The 20,402-nt window shown below is 38.6% G+C and overlaps 1 protein-coding gene across 1 annotated transcript in view; it reads left to right on the top strand.

The window, feature by feature from the left end:
- The window catches only part of LOC114210531 (phosphatidylinositol 3,4,5-trisphosphate 3-phosphatase TPTE2-like), a 151,370-nt gene that overhangs the window by 61,502 nt on the left and 69,466 nt on the right, over positions 1-20,402 (top strand). The window contains exons 5-12 of the mRNA XM_028104810.2: positions 5,499-5,622; positions 6,139-6,231; positions 8,549-8,599; positions 15,233-15,394; positions 16,657-16,776; positions 18,764-18,863; positions 19,005-19,068; positions 19,793-19,857. Of these exons, the coding sequence (XP_027960611.2) occupies positions 5,499-5,622; positions 6,139-6,231; positions 8,549-8,599; positions 15,233-15,394; positions 16,657-16,776; positions 18,764-18,863; positions 19,005-19,068; positions 19,793-19,857 (779 nt within the window). The remainder of the gene's footprint in view (positions 1-5,498; positions 5,623-6,138; positions 6,232-8,548; positions 8,600-15,232; positions 15,395-16,656; positions 16,777-18,763; positions 18,864-19,004; positions 19,069-19,792; positions 19,858-20,402) is intronic.

Raw genomic sequence — 20,402 nt, 5'->3', positions numbered from 1 at the left:
TAGACCTATCCATGTTGTTGCAAATGGCAAATTTTCATTTCTATGGCTGAACAATATTCCACTATATATTTATATATATATAGGCTGGTTTCATAATTTGGCTATTGCAAATAATGCTGTAATAAACATAGTGGTGTGTATATCCTTCGAATTCATGTTTTCCTGTTTGGGGGGCAAATACCCTACTGTGGAATTACTGGTTCATATGGTAATTCTATTTTTGATTTTTGAAGAACTTCCATCTGTTTTCCACAGTGACTGCACCAGTTGGTATTGCCACCTACAGTGCTTCAGGGTTCCCTTTTTCTCCCCATCCTCAGCAACTCCTGTCATTTCTTGTATTGTTGATTTTGGCAACAAAATCTGACAGATGTGAGGAGATATCTCATTGTAGATTTGATTTGCATTTCTCTAATAATGAGTGATGTTGAGGATCTTTTCATGTGTCTCTTGGCCATCTATATGTCTTTTATTTTTAGAGAAATGTCTGTTCATCTGCTCATTTTTAAATTGGATCATTTGGGGTTTTTAGTGTTGCGTTGTATAAGTTCTTTACATATTTTGGATAATCCTTTATCAGATATGTCATTTGCAAATATCCTCTCACATTCCGTAGGTTGTATTTTAATTTGCTTGATTGTTTCCTTCATGGTGCAAAAGTTTTTTTTATTTTGATGCAGTCCCAATAATTTAATTTTGCTTTTGTTTCCCTCACCTTAGAAGATATATCTAGAAAAATGTTGCTGTGTTTGATGGCAAAGAAATTACTGCCTCTGTTTTCTTCTACAAATTTTATGATTGAGGTCTCACATTTACATCTTTAACCTGTTGTGAGTTTATTTGTGTGTATGGTGTAAGAAAGTGGCCCAGTTTCACTCCTTTGCATGTAGCTGTCCAGTTTTCCCAACACCATTTTTTAGAGAGACAACCTTTTCCCCATTGTGTGTTCTGGCCTCCTTTGCTGTAGACTAATTAACCACAAAAGCCTGCATTTATTTCTGGGCTCTCTATTCTGTTCCATTTGTCTTTGTGTCTGTTTTTGTGCCAGTACTATACTGTTGTGATTACTATAACTTTGTAGTATATCTTGAAATCTGGGATTGTAATACTTCCAGCTTTGCTGTTCTTTGTCAAGACTGCTTAGGCTATTTGAGTTCTCTTGTGGTTCTGTACAAATGTTTAGGATTCTTTGTTCTAGTTCTGTGAAAAATGCTTTAGGTATATTGACAGGGATTGCCTTAAATGTGTAGATTGCTTTGGGTAGTATGGTTATTTTAATAATATTTTTCTTCTCAATCCACAAGCATGGAATATCTTCCCATTTGTTTGTGTCATTTTCAACTATCTTCATTAGTGTTTTATAGTTTTCAGAGTACATTTCTTCAAGCTCCTTGGTTAAGTTTATTCCCAGGTATATTACTCCTTTTCATGCAGTTGTAAATGGGATTGTTTTCTTAATTTTTCGACTACTTTATTAGTGTATAGAGGTGCAACAGACTTCTGTATGTTAATTTGGTATTCTGGGACCTTACTGACTTCATTTATCAGTTCTAGGAGTTTTTTGGTGTAGTATTCAGGGTTTTCTATATATAGTATTAGGTCATCTGTAAATAGAGACTCTTTAACCTTCCCCTTCCCAATTTAGATGACTTTTATTTCTTTTTCTTGTCTGACTGCTGTGGCTAGGACTTTCAGTACTATGTTGAATAAAAGCGGTGAGAGTGGACATCCTTGTTTTGTTCCTGACCTTCGGGGAAAGTCACCCAGTCTTTCACCATTGAGTATGAGGTTAGTTGTGGGTTTGTCATGTATGGCCTCTATTATATTGAGGTATGTTCCCTCTAAACCTGCTTTGTTGAGTTTTCTTTTTTTTTTTTTTTTCATCATGAATGGATGCTGTACTTTGTCAAGTGCCTTTTCTGCATGGATTGAAATGATCATATATGTTTTATCCTTTCTCTGGTTGATGTGTTGTATCACATTGATTGAATTGCAAATATTGAACCACTCTTGCATCCCTGGAATAAAGCCTACTTGATCTGGGTGAAAAGTTTTTTTTAATGTATTGTTGGATTTGGTTTGTTAGCATTTTGTTGAGGATTTTTGCATCTATGTTCATCAGTGATAGTGGCCTATAATTCTTTTTTTGTAGTGTCTATCTGGTTTTGGTATCAGGGTAATGCTTGCCTCATAGAATGAATTTAGAAGCTTTACTTCCTCTTCTATTTTTGGAATAATTTGAGAAGAATAGGTATTAACTCTTCTTTAAAGGTTTAAGAGAATTTACCTGTGAATCCATCTGGTCCTGGACTTTTGTTTATCAGAAGTACTTTCAATTACTGGATCAATTTCATGCTAGTAATTGGTCTGTTCAAATGTTCTATGTCTTCCTGATTCAGTTTTGGGAGGTTCTATGTTTCTAGGATTTATCCATTTCTTCTGTGTTGTCCAATTTGTTCACATATAATTTTTCATGATATTCTCTTATAAACCTTTGTATTTTTGTGGTGTTGGTTGTTATCTCCCTTCCTTCATTTCTGAATTTATTTGTGTGCACTCACTCTCTCACATTCTTTCTCACTCTTGCTCTTTCTCTTTGAGTTTGGCTAAAGGTTTATCAATTTTGTTGATCCTTCAAAGAACCAGCTCCTGGTTTCATTGATCTGTTCTATTGTTTTTAAGTCTCCATTTCACTTATTTCTGCTCTAACCTTTGCTATTTCCTTCCTTCTACTGTCCTTTTTCCAGTTCCTTTAGGTGGTAAGGTTAGGTTGTTTGCCTGAAATATTTCTTGCTAATTGAGGTAGGCCTGTATTGATATAATCTGTCCTCTTGGAACAGCTTTTGTTACATCCCAAAGATTTTGGACCATTGTGTTTTCATTTTCATTTGTCCCCATGTATTTTTTTTCCTCTTTGATTTCTTGGTTGACTCATTCATTGTTTAGTAGCATGTTATTTAGTTATTTGTGTTCTTTCTAGATTTTTTCTTCGATTTCTAGTTTAATACCATTGTAGTTGGAAAAGATGCATGATATGATTCCAATCCTTTTGAATCTGTGGAGACTTGATTTCTGGTCTAACATGTGATTTATTCTGGAGAATGTTCCATGTGCACTCAAAAAGAATATATATGCTACTGTTCTAGGATGGAATGTTCTGAATATATGTGTTAGGTCCATCTGGTCCAATGTGTCATTCAAAAACCATTTCCTTGTTAATTTTCTGTCTGGATGATCTATCCATTGATGTAAGTGGGGTGTTAAAGTCCCCTACTGTTATGTTATTACTCTCAATTTCTTCCTTTATGTCTGTTAATAGTGGCTTTATGGATTTAGGTGTTCCCAGGTTGAGCACCTAATGGTTATATTTGGGTGCACACAATTATGCCTTCTTGTTGGTTTGTTCCCTTTACGTTTATGTCTCTGTCTCTTGTTACAGTCTTTGTTTAAAGTCTGTTTTTCTGATATAAGTATTGCTATCACAGCCTTTTGCTTCCATTTTCATGGTAAATGTTTTTCCATCCCCTCACTTTCAATCTGCATGTCTTTGATCTGAAATGAGTCTCTTGTAGGCAGCATTTATAGATAGGTCTTGTTCTTATCCATTCAGTCACCCTGTGTCTTTTTATTGGAGCAGTTAGTCCATTTACATTCTAAGTAATTATTATTAGGTATGTACTTCCGTTTTGTTACTTTTTTTAAGATTTTATTTACATATTTGAGAGAGAGCAAGAGAGGTAATGAGAGAGAACATGAGCAGGGGCAGGGGAGAGGGAGAAGCAGACTCCCTGCTGAGCAGGGAGCCAGACACGGGGCTCAATCCCAGGACCCTGAGATCATGATCTGAGCCAAAGGCAGATGCTTAACCGACTGAGCCACCCAGACACCCCTTTGTTACTTGTTTTATAGTTGTTTTTGTAGTTCTTCTCTTGCTCTCTTCCCTTGTGGCTTGATGATTCATTTAGTGATATGTGATAGGTTTGGATTCCTTTCTCTTTATTTTTTGCATAATTACAGGTTTTTGATTTGTGGTTATCATTAGGTTCATGTATAACATCTTTTTTTTTTTTTAAAGATTTTATTTATTTATTTGTTAGAGAGAGTGGGCGAGAGAGAGTGAGTGAGAGTACAAGCAGGGGGAGCTGCAGGCAGGGGGAGAAGCAGTTTCCCTGCTGAGCAAGGAGGCCAATGCGGGACTTGATCCCAGGACCCTGGGATCATGACCTGAGCCGAAGGAAGCCGTTTAACTGAGTGAGCCACCCAGGCGTCCCCATGTATAACATCTTATGCATATAGCAATCTACATTAAATTGATGGTTGCTTAATTTTGAACCCTTTCTAAAAGCACTAGATTTTTACACACCCCCCTCACGTTTTATGTATGTGATGTCATACTTTACATCCTTTTATTTTGTGAATCCCTTTACTGATTTTTATAGATATAATTGATTTTACTACTTTTTGCTTTAACCTCCATACTGGCTTTATAAGTAATTAATTTACTACTTACTATGTTTGTATTTACATGTGAAATATATTCCTTTCATAATTTTCTTACTCTTGATAATGGCCTTTTCTTTCCACAGAAAGAATTTCCTTTAACTTCTTTTCTAAGACTGGTTTAGTAGTAATGAACTCCTTTCACTTTTGTTTGGGAAACTATGCATCTCTCCTTCTATTCTGAATGACAGCGTTGCTGAGTAGAGTGTTCTTGAGTGCAGGTTTTTCCTTTCAGCACTTTGAATATATTATGCTACTTTCTTCAGGCTTACAGAGTTTCTGCTGAAAAATCATCTGATAGCCTTATGCGGTTTCCCTTTTATGTAACTGCTTTATTTTCACTGGCTGCTTTAAAAAAAAATCTCTTTATCACTACCTTTTTCCATTTAAATGTTATGTGTCTTGGTGTAGACCTCTATGTATTAATTTTATTGGGGGCTCTCTGTGCCACCTGGATCTGGATGTCTGTTTCCATGCCCAGATTTGGGAAGTTTTCAGTTGCTATTTCTTCAAATTTTCTGCCCCCTGTTCTTTCTCTTCTCCTTTTGGGATCTCTATAATGTGAGTGTTATTATGCTTGATGATTTTGCTGAGTTCCTAGCCTATTCACATTTTTTATTCTTTTGTGTTGTTGTTGCTCAGCTTTGTTGCTTTCTGTTACTCTATGTTCCAGCTTGCTGATTGATTCTTCTGCCTCCTCTAATCTACTATTTTTCCCTCTAGCATATTTTTAATTTCAGTTATTGAGTTCTTTACCTCTGATCGGTTCTTTTTTATATTTTATAGCTCTTTTTTTGAAGGTCTCCCTGAGGTCCTCCACTCTTTTTTTTAAATCTAGTAAGTATCTTTATGATCATTACTTTGAGTTTTTTTAATCAGGCATATTGCTTATCTCTGTCTCATTTTAGCTCTTTTGCTCTGGTTTTGTCCTGTCATTTAGGACACATTCTTCTGTTTCCTCACTTTAACTAACTCTCTGTGTTTATTTTATGTATTAGGAAAGTCAATTATGTCTCCTGACTTTGAAAGTAGCAGCCTTAAGAAGAAGTTCTGTGGTCCCTGTTTATCAGAAACAGGCACTTCAAGGGTTTCTCCTATGTGGATTCCATATACTTTACTGCTGTAGGCTGAGCCTCATTTTCCTTCGGTCCAGTTGGCTACAAAGGCCTACTTTGCCTGTTTTGGGCAGAGTTTGGTCACTCTGCTGTTGAGGGTCCAGTCTGGGGCTGCTGTAGACTTGCAGTTGGGTGGTATCCGCAGTCAGACAAGATGCCTGCCCTTCACTCATTTGCTGGGGCTGCAGTCACACCGAACTCAGGCCATTCTCCCTGTGTGCTACCCTGAGAGGCTTTGGTTGGTGGGTGGGGCCTGCAGACTAACTAGATACCTGCCCCCAATCCATCTGCCAGAACTGCAGTGACCCCAAACTATTGCTCTGTATCCCTGTGCTGCCCCCCCGGGATGTTTTTGTTGGTGGATGGGGCCAGCAATCAGATCAGATGCCTGCCCCCTGTCTGTCTGCTCAGGTGGCACATGCATCAATTGACAGGGTACTCTGCACTACCAGTTATAAGGTTCAGCTACTGGGACTGCAACAGCCCTGGTGTGTATAGTTATCTTCCCCTCTCCTCAGGGCAGGTATCACTTTGAAGGAAGCCCCTATGAGTGGGGCATGTTGGATGTGGCAGATCCACAGGAGAACATGGGGGCAGGGTACATGGTGTTAGCAAGGTAGGTGTAAAGTGTTCTCACTAGTTCCCATGAGTGCCAAGCTATCTAGGTTGAGGAGGGGGCAAATGGTCCCACCAGCTCTTTTGTTCTTGGAGAAGTCTTCTAAAGATCACTGCTCTCCAGCACATACTCTGAGATTAATAAATAAATCTCCTTCACTATATCCCAGGTATTTTTCAAATTGCTGCTTCTATGCTTATCTCAGTGCGATTGTTGGTTATTCTGGCTCCTTAAGGGCAGGGACTCAGTTTCCTATTGCCCTCTGGCTCTCTTAGAACTAAGCCCACTGATTTTTAAAGTACCCTGAGTTAAGCCTTGCTGGTTGTACAAACTCACTAAGTTAAGCCCCACTGGCTTTCAAAGCCAAATGTTATGGGGCTCATCTTCCCATTGCAGGTCCCCGTGTCTGGGGTACCTGCTGTGGAGTCTGCTCCTCTCCCTTTTCCATGCTTGTGGGGTCCCTCTTGTTTGTGGTTAGTCTCAGCAGGAGTTTTGTTCCCCACTGCATCTCCACCCCACCTACCCTTTTCAATGTGGCCTCCTCTCTACAATGAACTGTGGAAGGTCTCTTCTGCCCGTCATTTTCTGGGTTAGTTACACTAATATGGCTATTATCTTGGTGTGCCCAAGGTGAACTTAGGATCCTCCTACTCCACCATCTTCCCAGAATTCCCCTGAAAACCTGCAATATTAAAGCCATACTATTATGGAGAATTTGATGTTATTTATCCTTGGTTTTAGAATCATTTGTTTACATTGCAGGCTATGTTAACAATGATTATTTAGACTTAGTTCTGAATATTTATGATTTCTTAACACCTTGTCTCTATTAGGCATCTTCCTTATTCCTGAGTTCTTCATTTTGACTCATTGCTCAGTTGGCACTTCTTTGAGTAATTGCTTTTAGGAAAGGCACATGGCTGTCATGGTTTGAGTCGTGGCATGTTGGAGGGTGTTTTTCTCTTCCTTTCAAATATTAATAATGCTTCTCCTGGATATGGAATTACTGAGTCACAGTTCTTTCCCAGAAAACTCCACACATGTTGTTTGAGGCTGCACTCTTAACACACTATTTTTTAAAAAAAAATCTCAACTGTATATTTACTTGGAGTAGTTTTGAAAAAGATAGGGAAGTTAAAGCCTCCCCTTTGTGCCTCATGATTCTGTCAGGTGTGGGTTCTGTATGGTCACTTTGTCAAGTAAATTCAGATTTATTATAAAATTTCTTCACGACCCAGAGATCCAGTCTGTGTGGGATCAGAAGGGCGTGTTTTAAAAAATGGCAGCCTCAGGGCAATTCCCCTCTTTTGGCCAATTAGTCATGTGTCCACATTAGCCTCAGCTTCCTAAGCCTGGGCAGACGTGGTGAGTGGAGGTGGGGGGGGGAGAAATTTTAGGGAATGGGGAGCTCTTATATCTCAGGTTAGCCTAATAGCATTCATCGGTAGTCAATTTTGGCAAGGCCCAGTTCTATTCATCTGTTCACTCTATTGTCCAGTCCAGTGTTGGGTGCAGGCTATAAACACTGCTCTGGCATTAATGCCAGTTGGGGTGGAATTTGGGTTCTGTGTTGTAGGCTTCAGCATGGCAATAATTTGCTCCCCAGTAGTTACCTTGTCCCCAGGCATAGAATAAAAGGAGGCATAGCTGGAGGCTCCATCAAATAGGCTCCTCCTCCTATTAATGGAAGGAGCCCAGTCTCTAGGGTGTTTCTCCTTTGAAATGTGTCTTACTAAAATTCTGTATCTCCAAAGTGCACTTGCCACCCCAATGTGACTCTCATTAATGATTAAGTGTTGTGTTCCTGGGTGTCTTTTTTCAAGAGATGAATATTATAAGACAAGAGTATCATTTACTCTCTATCCATCCCTGAAGTCTTTTATTTTACTGCTATGGAAACAGGTCTGGCCAAGGTTTGATCACTTGCACAGAATCCCACAGCTCATTAATGGGAGAGATAGAACATTGATCTCTTCTACCATGCCTTTCTGTCTCCATGTTATCTTGCTTTAGTTGATGATCCCAACTTTAACAATACGGTAAACTTGGGACTGGGGCTTTACGGGCAATGGAAATATTACTAAACATAGTTTAGAGTTTTATTTGCATTTATTCTACATATGAAAGTTAAAAAAAATCATGAAGCAGGACATTGAAAATCTTGGTAAAAAGCATTTTGTTTTGCAACTTCTGAAGAACTTTCTTTCAAACTGTATTTATGAAGTCCTTTTTTATTGGCTAAATTCATATTCTATATCAGAAGAAATCTGTGATAAACTTGAAAACTCTGGAATTTAATTTTTACTTCTTTTTGCAGCAGCATGATTAAGAGAATTGTGTACTCACTTACATCGTCACTCACATTCAGGTATGTGAGATCCTAGAAAAGGAGATAATTACACATATTGTTTAATATTTTTTAATGTTAAAGGACATGGCAGGGAATATTTCCACTGTCAGTATGTTGCTAAATAGCCCTTGTGCCCCATTTAATGTAACATAATTTGTCTTGAAATTTTAGGTTAAGCTGAACATTAAGAATTGCAAAGAAATGGTATCTAAGCCTGATAATAATAGCATATTAGTAAGTTTTTTCTACCTGTAAAAGTAAAATTAATGAAGCATGCTTTTTAAAATTCTTTAACAGTTTTTATTAAACACTTTATTTGTCCAGAAGTACTCCTTAATTCTGGAAGCATTCTACTTAGGCTTCTTCTCTACATGACAGTAAGATTTCAAGCTATGATACAGAGTCACACAAAATACTTGCTTCCTTTTAATATTATTTAAAATTTAAATTTCAATTTATTTTTTATTATGTTCAGTCACCATATAGTACAAAAATTATTTAGAATTTAAAATAAATTTATAATATTTTAATTTGCATTGCCATTATAAGAAAGTATTTTAATTTTTATTTTTTTATTAAGTTATGTTAGTCACCATACAGTACATCATTGCTTTTTGATGTAGTGAACCATGATTCATTGTTTGCGTATAACACCCAGTGCTCCATGCAATACATGCCCTCCTTAATACCCATCAGTGGGCTACCCATCCCCCCACCCCCTCCCCTCTAAAACCCTCAGTTTGTTTCTCGGAGTCCATAGTCTCTCATGGTTCATCTCCCCCTCCAATCCCCCCCCCTTCATTTTTCCCTTCCTTCTAATATCCTCCATTCTATTCCTTATGTTCCACAAATAAGTGAAACCATATGATAATTGACTTTCTCTGCTTGACTTATTTCACTTAGCATAATCTCCTCCAGTCCCATCATGTTGATGTAAAAGTTAGGTATTCATCCTGTCTGATGGCTGAGTAATATTCCTTTGTATATATGGACCACATCTTCTTTATCCATTCATCTGTTGAAGGGCATCTCAGCTGTTTCCACAGTTTGGTCATTGTGGACATTGCTGCTATGAACATTGGGGTGCATATGGCCTTTCTTTTCACTACATCTGTGTCTTTGGGTTAAATACTCAGTAGTGCAATTGCTGGGTCATAGGGTAGCTCTATTTTTAATTTTTTGAGGCACCTCCACACTGTTTTCCAAAGTGGCTGTACCAACTTGCATTCCCACCAACGGTGTAAGACGGTTCCTTTTTCTCCACAACCTCTCCAACATTTGTTGTTTCTTGCCTTGTCAATTTTTGCCATTCTAACTGATGTAAGGTGGTATCTCAATGTGGCTTTGATTTGAATTTCCCTGATGGCTAATGATGATGCACATTTTTTCATGTGTCTGTTAGCCATTTGTCTTCTTTTGAGAAGTGTCTGTTCATGTCTTCCGCCCATTTTTTGACTTGTTTGTTTTTTTGGGTGTTGAGTTTGAGAAGTTCTTTATAGATCTTGGAAATCAGCACTTTGTCCGTAGTGTCATTTGCAAATGTCTTCTCCCATTCTGTGGATTGCCTCTTTGTTTTGTTGACTGTTTCCTTTGCTGTGCAGAAGCTTTTCATCTTGATGAAGTCCCAAAAGTTCATTTTTGCTTTTGTTTCCCTTGCCTTTGGAGATGTATCTTGAAAGAAGTTGCTGTGGCCAATGTCGGAGAGGTTACTGCCTATGTTCTCCTCTAGGATTTTGATGGATTCCTGTCTCACATTGAGGTCTTTCATCCATTTTGAGTTTATCTTTGTGTATGGTGGAAGGGAATGGTCGAGTTTCATTCTTCTGTATATAGCTGTCCAATTTTCCCAGCACCATTTATTGAAGAGACTGTCTTTTTTCCATTGCATATTTTTTCCTGCTTTGTCGAAGATTATTTGACCATAGAGTTGAGGGTCCATATCTGGGCTCTCTATTCTGTTCCATTGGTCTATATGTCTGTTTTTGTGCCAGTACCCGGCTGTCTTGGTGATCACTGCTTTGTAATACAGCTTGAAATCAGGCAACGTGATGCCCCCAGCTTTGTTTTTCTTTTTCAGCATTTCCTTGGCAATTCAGGGTCTTTTTGGATTCCATACAAATTTTAGGATTGTTTGTTCCAGCACTTTGAAAAATGCCATTGGTATTTTGATTGGGATGGCGTTGAAGGTATAGATTGCTCTGGGCAGCATAGACATTTTAACAATGTTTATTCTTCTGATCCATGAGCATGGAAAGTTTTTTCCATCTTTTTGTGTCTTCTTCAATGTCTTTCATGAGTGTTCTGTAGTTCCTAGAGTATAGATCCTTTACCTCTTTGGTTAGGTTTATTCCAAGGTATCTTATGGATTTGGTGCTATTGTAAATGGAATCGATTCTCTAATTTCTCTTTCTACAGTTACATTGTTAGTGTATAAGAAAGCAACTGATTTCTGTGCATTGACTTTGTATCCTGCCACATTACTGAATTGCTGTATGAGTTCTAGTAATTTGGGGGTGGAGTCTTTTGGGTTTTCCACATAAAGTATCACATCTTCTGCGAAGAGAGAGAGTTTGACTTCTTCTTTGCCAATTTGAATACCTTTTATTTCTTTTTGTTGTCTGATGCTGTTGCTAGGACTTCTAGTATTATGTTGAACAATAGTGGCAAGAGTAGGCATCCTTGTCGTGTTCCTGATCTTAAGGGAAAGGCTCTCAGCTTTCCCCATTGAGAATGATATCTGCTGTGGGTTTTTCATAGATGGATTTTATGAACTTGAGGAATGTTCTCTCTATCCCTATACTCTGCAGAGTTTTAATCCGGAAAGGATGCTGTATTTTGTCAAATGCTTTTTCTGCAATGGATCATATGGTTCTAGTCTCTTATTAATGTGTTCTATCACATTGATTGTGAATGTTGAACCACGCTTGCATCCCAGGAATAAATCCCACTCGGTCATGGTGGATAATCCTTGTAATGCATTGTTGGATCCTATTAGCTAAGATTTTGATGAGAATTTTGGCGTCCATATTTGTCAGGGATATTGTCTGAAATTCTCCTTTTTGATGTGGTCTTTGCCTGGTTTGGGGATCAAGGTAATGCTGGCCTCATAGAATGAGTCTGGAAGCTTTCCTTCTGTTTCTATTTCTTAAAACAGCTTCAGGAGAATAGGTATTATTTCTTCTTTGACTGTTTGGTAGAATTCCCCAGGGAATCCATCAGGCCCTGGACTCTCATTTTTTGGGAGGTTTTTGATCAGTGCTTCAATCTGGCTACTGGTTAATGGTCTATTCAGGTTGTCAGTTTCTTCCCGTTTCAGTCCTGGTAGTTTGTACGTTTCCAGGAAGGCATCCATTTCTTCCAGGTTGCTTAATTTATTGGCATTTAGTTTTTGACAATAATTTCTAATAATTGTTTCTATTTCTTTGGTGTTAGTTGTGATCTCTCCCCTTTCATTCAAAATTTTATTAATTTGGATCCTTTCTCATTTCTTTTGGATAAGTCTGGCCCGTGGTTTATCTGTCTTATTAATTCTTTCAAAGAAACAGCTTCTAGTTTCATTCATCTGATCTACTGTGTTTCTGGTTTCTAATCCATTGATCTCTGCTCTAATCTTAATTATTTCTCTTCTAATGCGTGGCTTAGGCATCGTTTGTTGTTTTTTCTCCAGTACTTTAAGGTGTAAAGTTAGTTGGTGAATTCAGGATTTTTCTATTTTTTTGAGTGAGGCTTGGATGGCTATGTATTTCCCCCTGAGGACCACCTTTGCAGTATCCCATAGGTTTTGGACCGATGTGTTTTTGTTCTCACGGGTTTCCATGTTGTTTAAGTTCTTTGATTTTCTGGTTGACCCAAACATTCTTTAAGCAGAGTGGTCTTTAGCTTCCAAGTGTTTGAATTTCTTCCAATTTTTTTCTTGTGATTGAGTTCTAGCTTCAAAGCATTATGATCTAAGAATATGCAGGGGGAAATCTCAGTCTTTTGGTATTGGTTGAGACCTGATTTGTGACCCAGTATGTGGTCTATTCTGGAGAAAGTTCCATGTGCATTCAAGAAGAATAAGTATTCTGTTGTTTTAGGGTGGAATGTTCTGTATATATCTATGAGGTCCATCTGGTCCAGTGTGTCATTCAAAGCTCTTGTTTCCTTGTTGATTTTCTGCTTAGATGATCTGTCTATTGCTAAGAGTGGAGTGTTGAGGTCTCCTACTATTAATGTATTATTATCAGTATGACTCTTTATTTTGGTTAACAGTTGGCTTATGTAGTTGGCTGCTCCCATGTTGGGGGCATAGATATTTACAATTGTTAGATCTTCTTGTTGGATAGACCCTTTAAGAATGATACAGTGTCCTTCTGTATCTCTAACTACAGTCTTTAGCTTAAAATCTAATTTGTCTGATATAAGAATTGTTACCCCAGCTTTTTTTTGAGGTCTGTTGGCATGAAAGATGGTTTTCCATCCCTTCACTTTCAATCTGGATGTATCTTTAGGTTCAAAATGAGTCTCTTGTAGAAAGCATATGGATGGGTTCTGTCTTTTTATTCAACCTGCAACCCTGTGCCATTTTATGGGAGCATTTAGACCATTTACATTGAGAGTGATTATTGAAGGATATGAATTTATTGTCATCATGTTGCCTGTGAAGTCCTTGTTTCTATAGATTGTCCTTGTAAATTTTTGTTGTATATCACTCTTGGGGTCTTTCTTCTTTTATAGAACCCCCCTTAATATTTCTTGCAGGGCCTGCACGGTGGTCACATATTCTTTCAGTTTCTGCCGGTCCTGGAAGCTCTGTATCTCTCCATCCATTCTAAATGACAGCCTTGTCAGATAAAGTATTCTTGGCTGCATGTTCTTCTCATTTAGTACCCTGAATATGTCTTGCCAGGCCTTTCTGGCTTGCCAGGTCTCTGTGGACAGGTCTGACGTTATTCTGATATTCCTCTCTCTGAACATAAGGAATCTCTTCCCCCTAAATGCCCTTAGGATGGTTTCCTGGGTTCTAAGATTTGCGAGTTTTACTATTGCATGCTGGGATGTTTGTCTGTTCTCCTTGATCTTGAGAGGGGTCCTCTCTGCCTCTAGGACGCGAATGTTTGTTTCATTCCCCAGATTAGGGAAGTTCTCAGTTACAATTTGCTCAAATATATCTTCTAGTCCTCTCTCTCTCTCTCTCTCCCCACAACCTTAGGGTTGTTGGCCTCTTGTTCTTCTAGCCTATTTTCTGGGGGAGGGGCCTGCCACGCTGCTACTCAGTCAACCCTGTTTGGGCAGAGTTGCCCTGCCCCCTGTGGTGGGGGATGGGCTCAGTGAAAACCAGTTTTGGGGGGCTTTTGTTCTCTGGTGGCTTTCCCTGGCAGATTTCTGCATCTCTTCCAAGAGTCAGAGCAGAAGAGACCGTTTCCAACCCTCTGTCTCAGAACAGATAGATCACAGTCTATTCTTCAGTGAGCTCTCCAGGCCACACTGTCTCCATTTCTGTCTGTTCCTAAAAATCACAGCGACCTGGGTTGTGTGCCCCACAGCAGCACTCTCAGTCCTTGCCTCAAGGTCAGGCACGTCTCTGCCCTTTGTGCTTCTAAAATAACCAGCTGCCCCCAGTTCATATGCGTGCCCCCGCAGCTCCAGGTTTCAGTCTGGGGGGCTGTCCTAAAGTCTTTCCCTGCTGCTACCAGTCTGCGAGTCTGTGCCAGGTCCCCAGTGCATGAGGCTTTCAGGCACCAGTGGTGCAGGATCCCTGAGGCTCTCTCCTCCTTCCATTTATCTTCCAATATCTGCCTGTGGAATCACAGCTCCTTGCTTCATACCTCAAAACCAACCACCAGGGATATTCTGTTTGTAGAGATCCAGATAGATCTTCTTACATCTCAGGCTGATTTTGTGGGTGTTCAGAATGTTCTGGTAGATATACAGCTCAATTCAGGGGACTGGTTGAAATAGGTTCCCCTACTCCTCTGCCATCTTTTTGAATCACTCAAGAAAGTATTTTGAAGACTAATGAATTTATCTTCCAAGATTATACAAGTAGTGTAATCAGTTTATGAAGAACGTGTTTAGAATATATGAAAGAAAGGCTTAGGAGGTACTTTAGAGTTCAATCATGTATATATTTATGGAATTGAATTCCTTCTCATGTGCCCAGCACTGTGCTGGAAGCATCTATTAATATATAATCTTACTGATAAAACATCTTACTAGTCAAAGTGGTCTTTTAAGGGCTTATGTTAGTCCTGCTCTCACTTGGTTTTTATTGCTAAATTTGTAAAAGTTATCAACATGAATGAGGTCTTATTTGTTATGAGAAATAGGTAGAAGCCCCTTAAAAAATTCTCAGATTTAAGAAGAGTTTACAAGTGGAGACATGTAACTTTAATTCAGGTTGCCTGTGCTATCTTAGAGTATTAATCTGATGTGTCTTTTATAAAAGGGCATGATGACATGAAATGGTGGTATGGGAATTTTAATTCTCTAACAACTGCTTCCATTGGGTGAAAACTTAGTAATTGTTTTGATATTCTAAGGCAACACAGTATTCCCTACCAGTGGACAATTTAATCCTATGTGACATTTTGGTATCATATCATTGACCTAAATGTACTCTAACTTTAGGAGTGAAAACCACTTTATCTTTGTTCTATTTTTTTGTTGTAGAATATTTGGAATTTTACTGATTTTTGTGGATCTGTCCCTCATCATTACAGACCTACTTGTCACTGAGAGCACAATGTATATTCCTTTGGAGTATCGTTCAATTTCTTTAGTTATTGGTTTATTTTTTTTCGTGGATGTTCTTCTTCGAGTATATGTAGAAGGGTAAGTTTGATTAATTTTTTAAAAGCATGTAAAGCTATTTTGTACTGCTATGAGAAGCATCCCCAAATAATTACCAAGTCAACCCAACAAATGTGTCCCTCTTAATCAAAATAATTTTCCTCGGAGGCATGGTCAACAAGAAAACAATCCAAATTCCAATTTCTACTAGATTGGGCTTTAATATTATTGTTGCAACTGGCACTCTAGTTTCCAGCAGTGTATTATAGATCCTTAACAGGTAAAGCTTAAAGGGTTTGCAAAGTGGGGCCAGGCACCTTTTGTGTCTGCATGCACATAATTAAGAGGACAATGTGGGTGAGGTATAAATATAAATCTCACCAAGAGTTGAATCTAAATAAAAGCTGACAGTGTATCAGTACTAGATAATAGATCATGAACAACCCCCTACCTCAGTTAAAATAAAAATTTATGTTAAAGTACATAAAAGATCTGAGCATGCTCATCCCATCAATGAAGCTTGGTGGTGAGGCAGCAGCTGATTTTCTTTACTTGCTGGCTTTGTGAAAATGTGGATGAAGTGAGCCAAGCCCTGGAAGATGTCAGCGATGGAGTCAGGGACTAATTCCCCAGCCTCATTTCATCCAGAGCATTTCAGAAGGCTACTTATCTCCTCTCCTGCTGAACTTCTATCCTCATACTTCAGAACCAAGGACAGTTTTTACCCCCAGGCTACTCAGAGCCTGAGAGGGGCTACCCTAGAATTGGAAGAAGGGTTCCTTGGAGCACCAGTGCTCCTGGCTGAAGGAGCCAGTGTTGGGGAGGAAGGCAAAGTGGATGGAAGTTCAGCTTTCACAGGAGGAAATTCCAGCCTACTGTGATTCTACTGTAGGCGCAAAGCCAGAATTTGCAAGCCAAATTACTGGACCTTGTGTTCCTCTTGCACATTCCTCACAGCCCAGTTGCTCTAAAGCTGTGACACATTTAGCTTCCATTGCTCAGTAGTACTGCCAAACAGCCCACCTTTGTCACCCAATACATGAAGGTATTGCTTGCTTCTTATTCAGTGGTTTGGTTCTATCTCTTACCATACTTAAGTTACCATATTGATGCTTTTGTCATTTGTATGTACAAAATAAGATATAGTTTGGATGTTTTCCCCCTTAGTCTAGTCTAGTATGCATTTTAAAGAATCCATTAAAGTAGAATTCTTAATGGGATGAGTCAAATAATTTGTGTTCTTAAAATATCCCTATTTATTCGTTGGGAGAGCATACACTAATATTTTTTGTTTTATACTACAGGATACAACAATATTTTTCTGATATACTTAACTACTTAGATTCTGTCATTATTGTAGTGACTCTACTGGTTGATATGATTTATATGTTTTATGACTTTAAGTCTCTTCAAACTATCCCCAGGTAAGAAATATATATTTATTTCCCTTAAAGTTTTAATTTTTTTCTTTTGTTTTTTGGGGGGGGCCTTTTCTGTAGTTTTCCTTTTGCATAATCTTTCTAAGTCTGAATGTGCTGATTCTGAGCCAAATAAGCTGCAAAAATGAAATAGACAAATTTCCACATACTTGGAAACTAAAGGATGGTTGTGTTTAGGGAAGAGTGAAGGGTGTACAGATTAAGTACTTTTACCTGAATAAAGAACATGGAGCCTCTAAAGAAGAAACTTGGGACTTTGCCTCTTGTACTCACTTTAACTTCTCTACATTTTGAAATTCCCACTGTGGTCAAAGAGGTTACTGCCTGTGTTCTCCTCTAGGATTTTGATGAATTCCTGTCTCACTTATAGGTCTCTCATCCATTTTGAGTTTATCTTTGTGTATGGTGGTCCATTTTCATTTTGCATGTGGTTGTCCAATTTTCCCGGCACCACTTATTGAAGAGACTGTCTTTTTTCCATTGGCTATTCTTTCCTCCTTTGTCAAAGATTAGTTGACCATAGAATTGAGGGTCCATATCTGGGCTCTCTATTCTGTTCCATTGATCTATGTGTCTGTTTTAGTGCCACTACCATGCCGTCTTGATGGTCACAACTTTGTAATATAGCTTGAAGTCAGGCATTGTGATGCTCCTGATGGGCATTAAGGAGGGCATGTGATGTGATGAGCTCTGGGTGTTAAATGCAGTTATTGAATCATTGAACATTACATCAAAAACTAATGATGTATTATATGCTGGCTAATTGAATTTAAATTTAAAAAAATTCCCACTGAATTCCCATTGAGCTTCAATCACAAGTTCCTTACACATGAAATTCCTGGGTTTTTCCTGTAATCAAGAGAGTATTGGTTTAAGCATATGCAAAATTTGGGTGACTCCAATGATGATTCTCTAAGAAAGAGCAAATGGAACAGAAAACAAGGTGACAAAGGTAGCACTATGGAAGTGGAATTTTGCAGTATAGCTGAAATGAAGAAAGCTGAGGCAAAGTTAGAACTGTTTAGGTATCAGGAAACTAAAATGTGTATTGAGAGACTGATGATTACCCCCGCTTTTCCTCTTGCTACTGCGGCAATGAAGAAAAGGAACAGATGTGTATTGGGATATAGATGTTGGGTAGCTCACTCATTAGTCCAACAGCTTGCTCCTTTCTGTACTCCAACAGCTTAGGACTTAATTCAGGTCCCAACAAAATTTGATGTTATATGATAGGCTTTTGGAGTTGTTTTAAAATAACTGGATCCAATATGGCCCTCTGACTGGCAACATCAGTATCACCTAAGAACTTGCTAGAAATGCAAGAGGAAAAACACCTCAGGCCCCACTCTAGACCTACTGAATCATATGCACACTCAAGTTAGAGAAGCACATATGCAAACCATCAGTTCTCTGCCATCATGTTTTTTTCTGATGGTCGGAGAGACACCAGCTAGCACACTCGGGAAGTGTCTCAATCTGCTGCCTGCCTGGTATGTGTTAGCAGCTGTAGTGAGCCTCTGTTACTGATGGGAAAAACAAAGGTGAACAAGAACCGTTTTGATGGGAGAAACTTTTGATGGGAAAATGATTGAAAAATACTCATCTTAAAACACAAGAGTTCAGTCCACAAATTCTATCATATAACTATTTCTCTCTACCAGAGTTTCTCAATCTCAGCACTATTGGTACTTTGGATCAGATAGTTCTTTGTTATAAGGGCTGTCCTGTGCATTGGTGTTTAGTAGCATTCCTGGCTTCTACCCACTAGATACAAGTAGCACACCCTCATACACAGTGTGATAACCAAAAATAACCCCAGACATTGCCAAGTATCCCATAGGTGGGCGGGTAGGAGGCTTGGTGGGGTTTGTGTGTGTACAAAATCACCCCTGGTTAAGAACTACAGCTCTAGGCTTGGTCCATATTGACAAAATCCTATTTCTAAAGCAAAAATGAATCTTTTTACTGTTAGATTGACAATTTTATTTCGACCTCTACGACTTATCATTCTGATAAGAGTTTTTCATCTGGCTCATCAAAAGAGACATCTTGAAAAGCTGGCCAGAAGGATGGTAAGCAGGCAAAATATGTTTATGATTCAGAAAATGTTTGTTTCAGGAAATACTGACAAGGGTTATAGATATCTATATAATATTCTTTATTTTTATGTCAATTTTTCATCTTACAAATTAATGATTGTTTTAAACTCTTAGGTTTCAGGAAACAAACGGCGATACAAGAAGGATGGATTTGACTTAGACCTCACTTATGTTACTGGTTTGTAAAGTTTAACTGTTGATTTACTTATATTAACTTCAAATCTTTCTGGTGTGTGAGTAACTATGCGAATTTTGTTCTTGCTTTGTCTGAGCCATGTTCTTTCAAAGCATTCTTTATCCATGAAGACATGAGCCATATGGTAGCACAACGTATTTGTAGTTTATCCCTGACAGTGGAAAATCTGCATTGTCCTCTCAAATCAGGGCTGCTTGGTTACTGTACAGGAAACTGAATGGATTTCCAGTTGGCTCCCTTTGTTTGGTTTGGAATTTGAGTTCTAGTAGTTTTTCTGGGTTGCAACGATTTCAAAGAGACCTGTTCTCTTCCTAAAACCCTAGAGAATAAGGGGTCTCAGTTTTCTGAGGCAGGAGCACTGGAAGGCACCCTGAGAGTTTCCACCATTGCTGGAGCCCAGATCTCTCATTTTTCTTTGGTGTTTAAATAGGAAATAAATTCTCACCACTGGTCAACACAAAATCTGTCCCATATGGCTGGAACCAGTTGAGTCTTAAGAACACTATGTGAGTTTAATGGTCATTATATCTGATAATTTAATATGTTATCTGGATTATCCTGAGAGGTAGCTTTTTTCCCCCCTGTCATTCTCAATCCAGAAAGTTCTTTTCTATGAAAAAGGAGTCTGGTTATATATAAGTTAATTTCTCATATATTGTTTCACATTTATAATGACATTCATAATAGTGACTATTTTGACTTCCAGAGCGTATTATTGCTATGTCATTCCCATCTTCAGGAAAGGAGTCTTTCTATAGGAATCCCATTAAGGTAAGGGTATTTAACAAATGCTCACAATTCTCAGTAAACATAGACTGTGGAGTCATAAGTTTAATATTGGCCCAGAGATGGCAGTGTTTCAAAAATTTACTCTCAGGTAAAGAATTATAATGGATCGGTAGCAATTAGTTTTTGCTGTGTAATGAACCACTGAAAAACTTAGCAACTTATAGCACCAACCATTTACTTAGTTCATGATAATGTGGTTTATGAATTTGGATTGGGCTTAACTGGGTGGTTCTGCTGATCAGGGACAAATTTGACTAATCACAGCTGGGCTAATGCATACATCTGTGGGCAGCTACTTGTCTTCTGAGGATTGGCTAGTCTAAAATGGTATGGTTGGAGGGGTGCCCGGGTGGCTCAGTTGGTTGAGCATCCAACTCTTGCTTTTGGTTCAGATCATGATCTCAGGGTCATGAGATTGAGCCCTGTGTTGGACTCCACACACTCAGCACAAAGTCAGCTTGAGGTTTTTCTCCCTCATCCTTTGCCCCTCCCCCTGCTCACTCACATACATGTGCTCTAAATAAAGA

Source organism: Eumetopias jubatus, unplaced genomic scaffold (genome assembly GCF_037043125.1).
Source record: "Eumetopias jubatus isolate StellerSeaLion01/CBP00866 unplaced genomic scaffold, mEumJub1_p1.0 scaffold_3, whole genome shotgun sequence".
Taxonomy (NCBI): Eukaryota; Metazoa; Chordata; class Mammalia; order Carnivora; family Otariidae; genus Eumetopias; species Eumetopias jubatus.
Note: the sequence above shows the minus strand (reverse complement) of the source record. Positions and strands in the feature narration are given on the sequence as shown.